Genomic DNA, 13,146 nt, shown 5'->3' on the forward strand with positions numbered 1-13,146 from the left:
CTGCATATCTCGCGTCCTGGTTCGCTCTCCTATGCGTGTGCTCTGCCCCTCTCTTTCTTGTTCTCTCTGTCTCTCTTTGGAACGCGAAGAGCAGAGATTCTTCTTTCTCTTCTTTCGCCGGCGAGTGCCTTTGGGAGAGACGAAGACGAGAAAGGCGAAGATGTCGTCAGAAAAAGAGAAAAATGTGTCTAGTGACGCCGAAGTCCCGCGTCTGGAATCTCTGAGGAAACAGAGTTCTCAGCAGTTTTTTAGAGAGAAATTCTTTTCTCCAGCCGTTGAGTGACGACCTTAGTGGACTGCTGAAGACAGCTGCAAGCGCTGGGCTTCATCCTTCGACGCTGAAGTTGCTCCACAGCGGTTGTGCTCGAGGTGTAATAGATGGACTGCGGTTATCACTGGTACTTTATAAAAGTTATGAGCGTAATACTTTCTCAGAATTCGACACCGTTTTTTGGAACCTACAAAACTTTTTACAAACTGAAAGTCGCCCTGTTTCATCGCTCACACTCGAGCGACGCAGATGCCCCTCGTATTCACTTCTTTTCCACGGGAGTGAGGCAGCCGAGGGCGTTCGTCGAGACAAAGCGAAGGTATTTCTCGGTTTCTTCCAACTGTCAAGAAGTCCGCATCGGCCCAGACCCACAAACACAGAGATCTGCCGAAAACAACGTCCTCAAAATTCGACATGTCTTCCCGGGACTGCATGCGCCACAGACACGCAAGAACGGTCGATACATATATATAGATATAGATATATATATATATATATACGCGTGCATCTGTTCAGATGTTCAGAGAGAGCTGGAGAGGTAGTACAGACGGATACAGAACTAGCGAGACAACGAGGGAGCTTTCTGTCGAGAGATAGGCCGAGGCAGACAGGCGTATCGGTAGACTGGAAGAGAGGAAAGAGTGAGCCTGCCTTCCTCTCAGAAGCATGTAGTCGCTGGCGTCGGTCTCCACACAGGCAGTTTGTGCATCGTCTGCTGCTCCAGTTTCCCTTTCGAAAAAAGAGACATGTTGCATGAAAAGAGCCTTGCATGCAGTCGGGGAACGCTTAACGACTCCGTCGAGAGGAGGGATCTTCTCGCGACTTGCAGGTCGCCGAAGTTCCTTTTCCAAAGAGAAAAACTGTGGAGACCGGGAACCGGGAGCGAGTTTTCAGAGGAGAGAACGAAAATCGGGGTCTGCCATAAACGCGCTGCTGACGTCCTCGAGCTGAAGAAAAAGAAGCAACGGTGAGCGGTGGAAACGCGGGCAGCGACGCTGAGAAGGACGACGCGGGAGAGACGAGAAATCGTGAAGAACGCGAGCAGCAGCCGGACGAAAGGTGGAAAGCCAAGACAGGCAGAAAGAGGCACGAGGCGAGGAACGGAGAGAAGCGAGACGACAAAGAAGAACAGGGAACGAGAAGGCACAGAAGCGAACAACGGACGACAGAAGGAAGACCAGAGGCAAAGGCAGTGTAGAGAAGAAGAAAAGACAAAGCAAACGAGGTGAAAAGAGAGAGGTGACGCCACCCGCGTTGTCCGACTTACGGGGACTGCAATGGCGACTTGCATATCTCCGCCGAGTTCGTCGACGACTGGGTCGACGCGCAGAGGGCCAAATCCTTGAGAGAGGCCGAGCGAAGCATAGGCAGCCGATGCGTTTCTTCTCTTCTGTGGAGAGGTAGTCTGCGACCGACCTCCTTCGCCAGGTCGCGAGCTCCTCTGCAGACTCGGAAGCGCTGTCTCTTCCGGAAGACAGTCCGCCGCAGAGCCGGAAGGCGCCTCCACACGCGGCAGGTAGAAGCCGAGGCGGACGACGTTCAGCTGGACAAGCTGAAGCGTGCAGCAAAGCAAAGACGCAAGGATGAGAAGCCAGAGACGAAAGAAAAAAGGAGGGGAGAGAAGAGAGGATGAAAAGAAAAAAGAGAAGACGCGAGAGAAGGAAAGAGAAGAAAGACGAGAAGACGGGAGAGAAGAGAGGATGGAAATAAAGGAGAAGATCCCGAGAGCAGAGGTGTGAAGGGTGGAGAAGTGAGAAGGAAGGAACGGCAGTCACGGGAGAAGCGACAGTCACAAGAGAGAGCGGAAGAAGAGCTTTGGGGGTGTCGGGAAAAACGATATTTTCAACGTTTTGTGGTGAAGTGGAACTCTCTTGTTTTCCTGTTTTTTCTGTTTGTTTTTCTTCTCTCTGGCCGTTTCCTTACTACGTCGACCATGGTCTTGAGTTCGTCGTAGGTCACGCTCTGGGTCGAGGCGAGAGACGCGCGGAGAGGACCGTCGCCTTCTGCCTCTTCGCCGGCGCCTTTGCCCTCGGCATCTGTCTTGCAAGCACCCGACTGCCAGGACATCAAGATGCCCTGGAAGCGGTCGCGGAGCTGGAGAAGAGAGACGCCGCCGCCGTCCACGCGCTGGGCTTGAAGGAGCGAAAACAGCAAGAGTCTGACAAGACGCACACGAGAGGCAGCGACCGCGAAAGAAAAAGTGAAACGGAAGGCTTGAGGGAAGGTGAGGAACGTCCAGAACGGGAGGGGGGACGGAGATTCGATGAGGAAAGAGAAACACACAGAAAGCGAGAAGAGAGAGAGAGAGGAGAAAAGAAAAAGGTAGACAGGAGAGACTGATAGGAAGGGGAGACAGTGCAGCAAGAGGCGAAGGGTCGAGAGACGCACGAGGAGAGAAAAAGACAGACGAAAGAAGAAAAAGGGAGAGAGAGAGAAAAAAGGATGAAACGGAGAAAGAGATGGAGAGAGAGTCAGAGTCAGAGGTCAACAGCGAAGATGGACAGACGGAGACCGAGAAGCGAGACGGGGAAGAACGAGAAGAGCGGAAAAGCGAGAAGAAACCGAGAATCAAGAAAAGTGGAGAGGCAAGCGTTGCAGCAGGGTATTTCGGGAAGAGGAGAAAACGGTTCGCAGGGGGAAAGCAGCGAATGAGAGAAGTGAAAAAAGAGCAACCAACGCTGCTCAGGAACTCCGCGCTTACTTCAAGCCCCATGGCAGTGCGGTGATGGCGTCCTTGATTGGCTGAAGAGAAGGGAGAAAGAAGGACGAAAATGTACAAAGACCGGACACAGTGAAGTGTGGAAAGGGAGGAAAAAGAGGGGAAACAAAGAAGGTAGACTCGACAAGAATCAGGTTCGCAATGCCAGGCGAGACCACCGCGGAAACGAAGAGAGAGACGAGAATCAGAGAAAAAGAATGGGCGAGACGAGAAGCGGTCACATATGAACGAGAGCGAGAAGAACGTATGCGTCGAAAGGCTCAAGTCGCAAGAACTCGCAGTTTCTCTTTCCACCTGGTTTGCCGCTCCTCATCCGTCTGAGTCCTCTTTCGTCTTTCGCCTTCTCACCTCCTGCTTTCCCTTCTGTCTCGTTTGTAGTGCTCTCCCTTCTATATATATAATGTATTTTTTTCTACAGACGTGCATTTGTGTAGGCCTAACCTGATGTAGACGTCTTATCTGTGTCGACCTACATAGCGTCATATATTGTATGTATGGTCTCGTTCGATGTGCATCTCTCTCCTCGGTTTCTCTGTCTCTGTTTTCTCTTTCTCTTTCTTTCTCCCTCTCTTTCTTTGTGCCCTGCCGTTCTTTTCGCCTTCCTCTTTCTCTTCTCTCTTCCTCCGTACCGAGTCGAAGAGGTCGTTGGCTGCCTTGGCAATGTCAGCCGGCTGCACGACGCACAGACGCGTCGAGAAAAAAACATCGGCAAAGAGGCCCGGAGAAAAATAACGAAGGAAACTGGAAACGACAGAGCGAGACAAAGAAAGAAGGACCGCAGCCGGAGGCAAAGGCAGACCACGATTTCCTCGCCTGTGCATCCCTCTTACTGGCCGGCTTCTCCAGTGCCGCGAGAAGGTAAAACAAATCCAGTTCCGCGCATCTACAGAACAGTGATGTTCGATAGCCGCGTCATTCAAGGCGCATGCATTCCGTGTGCAGGCAAGAGGGTACGAGGCGGATCCTTTCGATTTCTGACATCTTTCGTCACTCCATAGGAAACGCGCCACCCGAATTCCGGAGTTTTTTTGACAGACAGGCGACGGAGAGAGAGAACATCGACACAAGGAACAAACGAGAGAAGCAAGAGCGCCCATCCTAAAAACGACTACAGGCGCAGATACATAGATAAGAATCTACAGATGTAGATATTGAGATATATGCATATAATGGCTTAGATGGACAGGAATATGCAGATACACAGGCTACAGATATAGATATATAATATATATACATATATATATATATATATATGTAGATAGAGGTATACAGAGTGATATTGATTGATAGCTAGGTAGATCTAGAGAGAGGTAGAGAGGTAGAGGAAGAAATAGAGAGACAGAGAGAGGCAAATCGACGGATAAATATCAGATGCGTATATCTGTAGAGATAAAGAGATGCTTCGCCAGTGTAGCCCTGAAGGAAGATGATGAAAAGTGTAAAATCAAAACGCATTCAAACCGAAAAGTGGAGGAGTGGGCACAACGAAAGTGAGACCCTGCGTACGCAAATGACGCCTTCAGCCTGTCGCATTTCCAGAGCGCGTCGCAGCACCTGCAGCGCCCTGCGCAGGTCTCCAAAAAAGTTCGCAACTTTTCTGGCGCAGACTTTGATGGCCGCTCTGACAAAAAAAAGAAACAAACCAGAGAAGCGAACCAAGGAGCGAGTCTCGCAGCCGCAAGAGGAAAGAAGGAAGAAAGAAGAAGAAGCAGCGAAGGATGAGCTCGGTGTTCTTACTCGTTGAAAAGGTATTTGCATTCTTGGAGCCGGGCGAGGAGAATTTCTTCGATCTGCTCTCTGGTGTACGGATTGAATGTCAGACGTCCGAAACCTGCACAAGAGAAAAAGGCAAATCTGTGTGTCGTCTCTGTCGCTTGCGGTTTCTTCCTCGCCTTCCGTCGAAGCCGGGATGCGCGACAATTCGTCGTCCCTCCGGCGTTCTTCAGACTCACCGACTCTGGACGCGCATCGCGAAGAGAGAAAGCGATCCGGGAGGTCGATCGTATTGGCGATGCCGACAACGATGAGCCGCGCAGTTCGCTGCGTCGGCCAGTCGAAGAGAGTGTACAAGACGCGCTGCTTCTGCGTCAGAAGGCAGTCCACTTCGTCGACAATCAACAGACTGAGGCAGCAAAGGAAGTCGCGGAGAGGCACAAGCAGGTCGACGCGCAGGGCGAGCAAGCAAGACAGAGAGACGCGGGGACATATATATATATATATATATATATATATAGACATGTATATGTATATAAGAAGAGGCAGATGAATAGAGGCACAGAGATAGCCGTGGAGAAAGATATGTGAACAGATATGGATGCACACATATGAAGAGGACCAGACGCATGTGGATGGAGAGTTACAGATGGAGATGGATGTCTTTCCCGACAGATAAAGCAGGCCGTGAAGGTCGATCTCTAAGCCCAGCGCCGTATCGACAAGCGTTGAAAAGGTAGACGCATGGCTACATCTACAGACACAGATCCAGGCAGATGCAGAAGCAGATGGCGCAGCAGCTACCTTCGCTGGCAGCCAAGGAAGGGGGTCAGATGTGAGGACCTCCTTCTTCGTCGTGTGTGAAAAGTACGGTTTTTCTTGAAGTAACTTCTTCCTTTTTTTCGCGTACCAGGGTCTCCTGTCTCTGCCTCGGCGCACAATGCGATTCGCCCAATCGCCTTGAGAGCTTGCGCCGCGTCTCCTTCCCTTGCTGTCGCAGTAGGTGAAGTAGTTCTCTTCTTCTCCGTCTTCTCTGTCTTCTCCACTGCTTGCTTCGCCGTCTCGGCCCCGGCCTCTCGCCTTCTCCCCTCGAACGCGAGAAGAAGTAAAGTAGCGGTCCAGCGCAGCGAAAGCCTGCTGAGTGCTCTTTGCCTTAGTCCCGAAGAAGCGACGGTGCAAGACCGAGAAAAGAAAGTCTGGATGCGGCAGCCGCATTGCGTTCACATCAACTACGTCGAACGGCGGCAGAATCTGAAGCCGCAGAGTCAGAACACCCGAGTTTCGCGCCGCATGCAGTTCCACAAAAAATGAAAAGAGACGTGGATAAGCGACAAACAAAGTCGGAGATATCAAAAACTACGAGCTCCTGAACAGGGCGCCAGAAGATGGTCCGCGCTGCACTTTTCCCGGTCGGTAGGGTGTCCAGGTCACGGCTCTGGTCGCGTTCTTCTCTCTGTGGGGAACGTCTTCCTTCCTTTGTTTTCCATTTCAACTTACGCCTTGCTCGACTTCGTCTTGGAGCCCACGGACCACCGTCTGCACAGTCGCCGTCTTCCCTGTGCCGGGCAAGCCGCTCACGTCTGCATGCGCCAAACAGCCGGAAAGCAAACGGAGTTGGCAGCCTACGAAAAGCTGGAAAAGGCAAAAGAGTCAAGCGGAGCTGGCTCCCGGGGGAAGCCGAGGCGTAGAAAGAGAACAAGCTGGAGAGAAACGGAAAAAAGAGAAAAGGACGAGAAGACGGACAGAAAAACAACAAGAATCGGAAACTTCGAGAGGCGAAAACATCGGCAGTAACGAACAGGCAGGACGACGCTCGGCGCGGTCCAGAGACAGAGGCGGGGAAAAGAACGCGCAAATGATGCACAGCTGGAAATCCGAGAGAGGAAAACGGCTGGGGACGAAGACAGAGAAGCGAAGAAAAGGGAGACAGAAGCAAACGCAAAACAAGAGGGGGAACAGTGGAAAGAAGAGAGACGAAACGGAAACAAAAGCGAGAGAACAGAAAGAACAGAGAGAAAGGGAAGACTAAAGGAAGAGAAAGAAGAGAAGGCTTACAGAGAACCTCGCCGTTCCCAGACTGGAGGACGCTGCTCCGAATGAACTGACGCACCTGCAGGCATTCCTTCGTTCTGAAAAGCCGAACGAAACGAAAAGACGCTTTTGCAGGCATCGCCGCTGCATGCGTTGTTCCACGGGGTGTTGCATGCACGTGAGTGAGCCTCTCCACACAGTTGTTTTCGCAGACGAGAGAGACAGAACGATGCGACACAGAGAACTCACGAGAGAAGAACCACGACGAACCACAGGCGGAGACAACAGTTTCAGGGGGGCCTTCCGACAAAGCTCTCCCGTCCGGAGAGTTTTCTCTGCTCGCGACCGGTGAAGAAAAAGGCAGCGGCCTCTTTCTGTAGACGGAGAAGCCAACTGGGCAGTCGGGTCCGAGTTCTCTCCCGGATTTCTTCTGTTAGGCAGGAGAGCGCCGAAGCGCACCGTGGTTCTCTCGAGAGGCGAGAGAAGTCTCCCTTCCTGGCATGTTTCGCTCCAGCAAGCTGAGAAGTCGAATGACAAAAACGCGTTCAGAGAAGAGTTCTCGTACCTGCAAGGAAGAGTGTCAGGAATGTTGTCGAGCTGCAGGCGGCGAACAGCGCGCTGGACCAGTTGATCTGAAGGCGCGCAGGCAGGGAGTGCATGCAGGGAGTGCATGCAGGGAGTGCATGCAGCGTGTATTACTCTTATTTGCGTGCGAGTGTGCATGCGCCTTGGTCCGCGAGTTCGCGACCCCAGGGACAGGCTTCGCAGAGGTTCCAGGCGCCAACGAGGCAGCCGGAAGTCTCTCACTCCTTTCTCAGTCTCTCGAAACGCAGATTGGCCAGATGCTCCAAAATCATGCAAGAACGCAAAACTCCTTTTCGTCCAAATGCATCAAAAAATGTAGAGAGACAAGGTGCTACAGAGCATAGAGGAGGCCGTTTGCTCGTCCTGTGAAGCCGACGTCCGTAAAAAAAACAGCGTAGAGGAGGCAGGGAGTGCACCGCTGAAGTCAGAGATGATGTGAGTTTTTTGTTTCGGGGGAGATCTCGCAGATCGTTGTTTCCTTGATTTACGTTTTCTTTTCTGAACGTCGTTCGAAACCTCTCTGGACGTCCATATATGAGTCTTTTTTCCGCGTACACATGGCGTTCGATCGGTGAGCTCTGAGTCTAAATCCTCTCTGCATATTCTTTTTCTCTTGGACGTTCACTGGAGTTCAGAATGTGACGACGAGTCCTATGGGTCTCGGCTTCCAACCTGCCCTTTTTGCGCGAGCGGGTGGTGCGTCGCATTGTTTTTCTTTTGTGAAGCAGAGTGCCGACCTCTGTCAAACGTATGCGCATCTTCCGCATCCTCCACGCGTCGAAGGCTTACGATGCGGAGTGTCTTCTTTGCCGCTCTGCTCTTGCTCTCCAGCAGAAGTGAGTGAAGCGCGGGGGGCCTCGCTCCTGCTGCCGCCTTGGTGAGAGGCGTCGTAGAATCGCAGATAGAAGCAGCTACACCGAAGCAGTTTCTGCAGGAGAGAGCACTCGGAGCCAAACAGGCGTTTCGACGGATGTCGTCTTCTCTCTCTCCCCGCGCGTCTCGCGGCTCGGCATGAAGCCACCGAACGTCGCGACGCCCCTCCGGTGTGCAGACGAGTGGGCGCTCCAGAGCGACGAGACGCGAAAGGAAAAGCAGGTTTTCGTCGACAAAAACTCACGATCAACAGTCGACACACACACTCCGCCAGATGCAGATGCCATCAGAGAAACAGACATCTCGGCGAATACATAAAGAAAGATAGATAGATCTCGATATGCACGTCTGGACCTAGAGACATGTAGATGAACATGTAGAGTTACATACAGACATATAGATAGACTGAAATTCACGTCAATACATACATATATATATATATATATACAGACATATATATAGACATATATATGGACATATATATGGACATATATATGGACATATATATATATATATATATACAGACATGTATATAGACATATATATAGACATATATATGGACATATATATGGACATATATATGGACATATATATGGACATATATATATATATATATATATATACAGACATATATATAGACATATATATATATATATATATACAGACATATATATAGACATATATATAGACATATATATGGACATATATATGGACATATATATGGACATATATATATATATATATATATATATATATATACAGACATATATATAGACATATATATGGACATATATATGGACATATATATGGACATATATATGGACATATATATATATATATATATATATATATATACAGACATATATATAGACATATATATGGACATATATATGGACATATATATGGACATATATATATATATATATATATACAGACATATATATAGACATATATATGGACATATATATGGACATATATATGGACATATATATGGATATATATATGGACATATATATGGACATATATATAGACATATATATAGACATATATATGGACATATATATATATATATATATACAGACATATATATAGACATATATATGGACATATATATGGACATATATATAGACATATATATATGTATATATATATATATATATACAGACATATATATAGACATATATATGGACATATATATGGACATATATATGGACATATATATATATATATACAGACATATATATAGACATATATATGGATATATATATGGACATATATATGGACATATATATGGACATATATATAGACATATATATAGACATATATATGGACATATATATAGACATATATATGGACATATATATATATATATATGCATATGTAGATACATAGTGGCACATGTAGGTATATGCAAATATACATAGATAAATAGAGATAGCTCTACGTAGATCGATAGGTCTAAATAGAGACAGATGGGTAGAACTGTCGCTGCAGTTGCGAAGAGTTTCCGGTGACCGCTTGCGAGAGAAAGAAGAGAGACACCCTGCTTTTCGTGTGTACCTGGAAGAAGGAGTCTGGATCCATCGTCGAAAGAGGCAGAATGGCGCTTGTCTTTGTGCAGAAGAAGTGGGTAACAAGAATGACAGATTCGACAGCTTCTTCCTCCTCGGTCTCCGCAGACACAGCCTCCTGCTTTTCCTCCCCGCCTCGCCTCTCTCGCTTCTCTCTTCTGTCGCTCTTTGGGTCCTCCTTCTTCTCGCGTTTTCGTTCTTCCGCCTTCTTCTCCTTCTCTTCTTCGGCCTCAAAGAAGGCGCTGAAGGAGTCCCGGTCGTAGTGCGCCACTACTGCTTCGTCAATCAAATCCGCGGGGAGAATTTCACACTGCAAAAAACGCACAAATCCGCATCGATTATGCTCTCGCTCCTCTTCTCTCCTCTGCTATCTCCTCTCTCCTCTCTTCTCTCTCCTCTGTCCTCCGCTTCTCCCCTTGCCTTTCTCTTTCGCGCTCTCTCTCTTTCTGCTCTTGCTCCACATCTCTCTCTCCCGCTTGCCTACTTTGTCGGAATCTGCGAGCTCCCAGCTCTCCTGCGGCAGGTCTGCGTCGCTGACGGTGACGTTCATCCACCAGCAGTGGTTTTCGATGTCTTCGCGGTCGTACAGCCACCGCAGCTCCACCATGAGCTTCTCTGCGTCTTGTCTGCCTCGGCCTCTGCCGTTCTTCTTCTTCTCGCGCACTGGCGAATCCTGTTGAGAAAAAAAGCAGACAACTGCAGAAGAAAGGCTGCGAAACGCGCCAAAGCGAAACGCTGAGTCCCTTGCAGAGTGCAGCCGCCTTCTCTCCGTACCTGGAAGATCGCCATCACTTGCGCTGCAAGACAAGACGCAGAGAAAGAACGCTTGAGAGCACACCTGAAAGCGAAGGAGCTCTCGACAAATGACTCGAAGCTTCGAGGAGATAAAAGGAGACAAAAGGAGACACAAAAAGACCCGTGGAAGCAGGAGACAGAAGGAGGCACGCAGCGACCCAAGGCAGCACTCAGATCAGACAGCGTTGCGGTGTCAGTTGAGCTGCGTTCGGAGAGGAACGAAAACAGAAAACAGACCAGAACCACAGCAAAAAGTAGCAGGAAAGGCGAGCGTTGTCGAACAAAGACCTTTTGAAGGATGAGAGATCGGTCGACGCAGCGGCAACACACACAGAAGTCGGTCTCTAAGTCGAAAAGTTCCAATGCCGTTCCCCGCAAGACACACACAGAGACAGAAGGATTCACAAATACTCAAACGCTATACACCAAACAAACTGGAAAGCCGTCGTCTTTCTCGTACCTGTTCTGTTTCGGAACTCTGCCTGTTCGTCTCTCCCGTCGCGTCCTGCCTCTCGGTCTCTGTCCGCGACGGCGACTTCGACGTACTGCAGAACCTTGATCTCTGTTTTCCTCCCGTCCACCACTTTGTCGGTTTTGTGCCTTTCTGTGATGACGATCTTCCTGAAGAATTTCCGAGTCTTCTCTCCGCCGAGAATCGGCGCTTCGCAGACGAGTTCCTCTGGCTCTCGTTCGCATTCCAGCCACCCGTCGTCTTCGTCTTGCAGAGAAGCCGGCTGCGCCTGCTTCCCTCGCTTCTGCGAAGAAGACGAAGAGGAAGAAGAAGACGTCTGTTTGCTTCTGCGCGAGGCAGACGTCGCGTTGGCGGCTCCTCCACGTCTGCGCTTCTGGGCTCGTGTGCCGTCGCTCTCTGAATCTGACGAAAGGTCATCCGCGCTGTCGCTGCTGGTCTCCTCTTCAGAGCTGTCCTCGGAGAAAGAAGAAGACGCATCATCTTCGCTTAGCAAATCGCCTCGCAAAGACGTCCTCCCGCCAGCTCCAGGCCGCCGCGGAGTGCCTTCGGTGGCGCGCTTCTTCCGGGGACTCCGACGCAACGGAGAGCTCTCAGACACAGACACAGGAGGCGCAAAAGAAGAAGAAGAACGGGGAGAAGAAGACGCGAGCTTCTCAGCGAGGCGCCTCGACCCGCGGGCAGGCAGAGGAGACTCTGCGGCCTCCGAAGAGATCTGCGCTCGACGACGCGTCGGGGGCGGCATGGTGAGAAAAGAAAAAGAAAAAGATAAAGAAGAAAAGGGGAGAGTGCGAGAGGCTGGATGAAGCTTGTCAAGAGGACACAAAATGAGGATAGAGCGGAGGCCGAAGAAGAGTGAGAGAAAGAAGGCCTCTGCTTTGTCGAAAAGGCGGATGTAAAAGGTGAGGAGGTTACGAGTCCTCACGCGTTGGACCTTGGAATCATCTCCGCCTTGTCCACTCGCTTCTGTGCCATCATGCAGCAGAGAAGAAGGAAAGCGACGAAGCAAGCATTCAATGGTCTTGTCACAAGCGACGCTCTTCTCTCCGATTCGTTTTCTCCGGAATCTGTCTTGCAACGAGGAAGAGGAGGGTTTTTTTTTTCTCGGGGAGGGTGCATGCACGCGGCGTGGACACCGCATCCGAGCATGTCCTTCTCGCCGCAGAAACAGGTTTAGTTCCCCGTTTAGACGAATCTCCTCTGCGTTTCCTTGAATTGCTCCTCTCTCGCTTCTCTTTGCTCGACTTCGCTTCTCAGTTTTCTGCTTTGCTTCGCCGCTGACGGTGACGCTCGCGACGCGGATCTGTTCGGTGCCTGTGTGCACCCGGGGCGGCTGCCACACCTGGCAGCTTGGGTTCTTTCGCGCATTTCTGTCGCGGGAGTTCGGATTTCTCTGCCTTTTGTCTGGCGCCAACGAGGCACAGGCGGTCTCTGCAGATGAAGAGCCGGCGAGGAGGGAGAGAAAGTCTCGAATCGCAGACTGACATGTCGGAAATCCGGAATCGGCGGAGAGCGAGTCGCTGAACCGAGCGCGACTGCATGCAGGCGCCCTCCTTGCAGGAAAAGAGTCTGCGACCGGAGAGGTCGGAGACTTGGCACAGAGAGAGCTCCGTTGCTCTTTTTCCACGAAAAATGCGTGAATTTACGCGAGACAAATCGCACACAGCGTCGAGGAAACGGACAGGCGAGTAGTCTGAAGGGGATCCGCAGGGACGCGCGAAGCGGAAGAGACCCTCTCGACGGGGCAGGAAAACGACGCAGTTTTCACACAAGTCTACGCGAAAAAAGGTCTTGCGCCAGCAGTATTTCTCTCCACAGAACAGAGAATATATGCGTGGAAACTTTACAGCAGCCCACGGGGGCACACATGTCCCAGAGAAGTTAAACCGTAAACCATCTTGAACGCAGACCTCAAGAGCCCAGCCAGCCGTCCGAATCATGTTCCGAATCATGTTTCCTGCTTCCACGAACCATTAGTGAAAACTCCTTCGGTCTGCTCGTAGTTCGCGCATCCGCTCTTCGTCTTCTCGCATGAAAAGTTACATGTGTGCATGAGGGTACCTCGCGTTAGCTTGGAAACACGCATCTGCACGAGAGCCGAGCTCGCCACTCTCTCCAA

At 50.2% G+C, this 13,146-nt stretch overlaps 1 protein-coding gene across 1 annotated transcript; it reads right to left on the reverse strand.

Annotated features, from left to right (window-relative positions):
- Positions 1 to 1,161: 1,161 nt before the first annotated feature.
- TGME49_283900 (ATPase, AAA family protein) lies at positions 1,162 to 12,924 on the reverse strand (the record flags this gene model as incomplete). Its single annotated transcript, XM_018781919.1, has 18 exons — positions 1,162 to 1,218; positions 1,539 to 1,823; positions 2,195 to 2,429; positions 2,973 to 3,013; positions 3,620 to 3,661; positions 4,497 to 4,611; positions 4,728 to 4,821; positions 4,943 to 5,112; positions 5,614 to 5,954; positions 6,201 to 6,283; positions 6,759 to 6,832; positions 7,300 to 7,366; positions 8,109 to 8,247; positions 9,753 to 10,073; positions 10,248 to 10,436; positions 10,538 to 10,560; positions 11,019 to 12,507; positions 12,895 to 12,924. 18 exons carry the CDS (start codon positions 12,922 to 12,924, stop codon positions 1,162 to 1,164), a joined length of 3,795 nt encoding a protein of 1,264 aa, XP_018637734.1.
- Between the last annotated feature and the right edge of the window lie 222 nt (positions 12,925 to 13,146).

The sequence above is a fragment of the Toxoplasma gondii genome, chromosome V, assembly GCF_000006565.2.
Source record: "Toxoplasma gondii ME49 chromosome V, whole genome shotgun sequence".
In the NCBI taxonomy this organism is placed as follows: domain Eukaryota; phylum Apicomplexa; class Conoidasida; order Eucoccidiorida; family Sarcocystidae; genus Toxoplasma; species Toxoplasma gondii.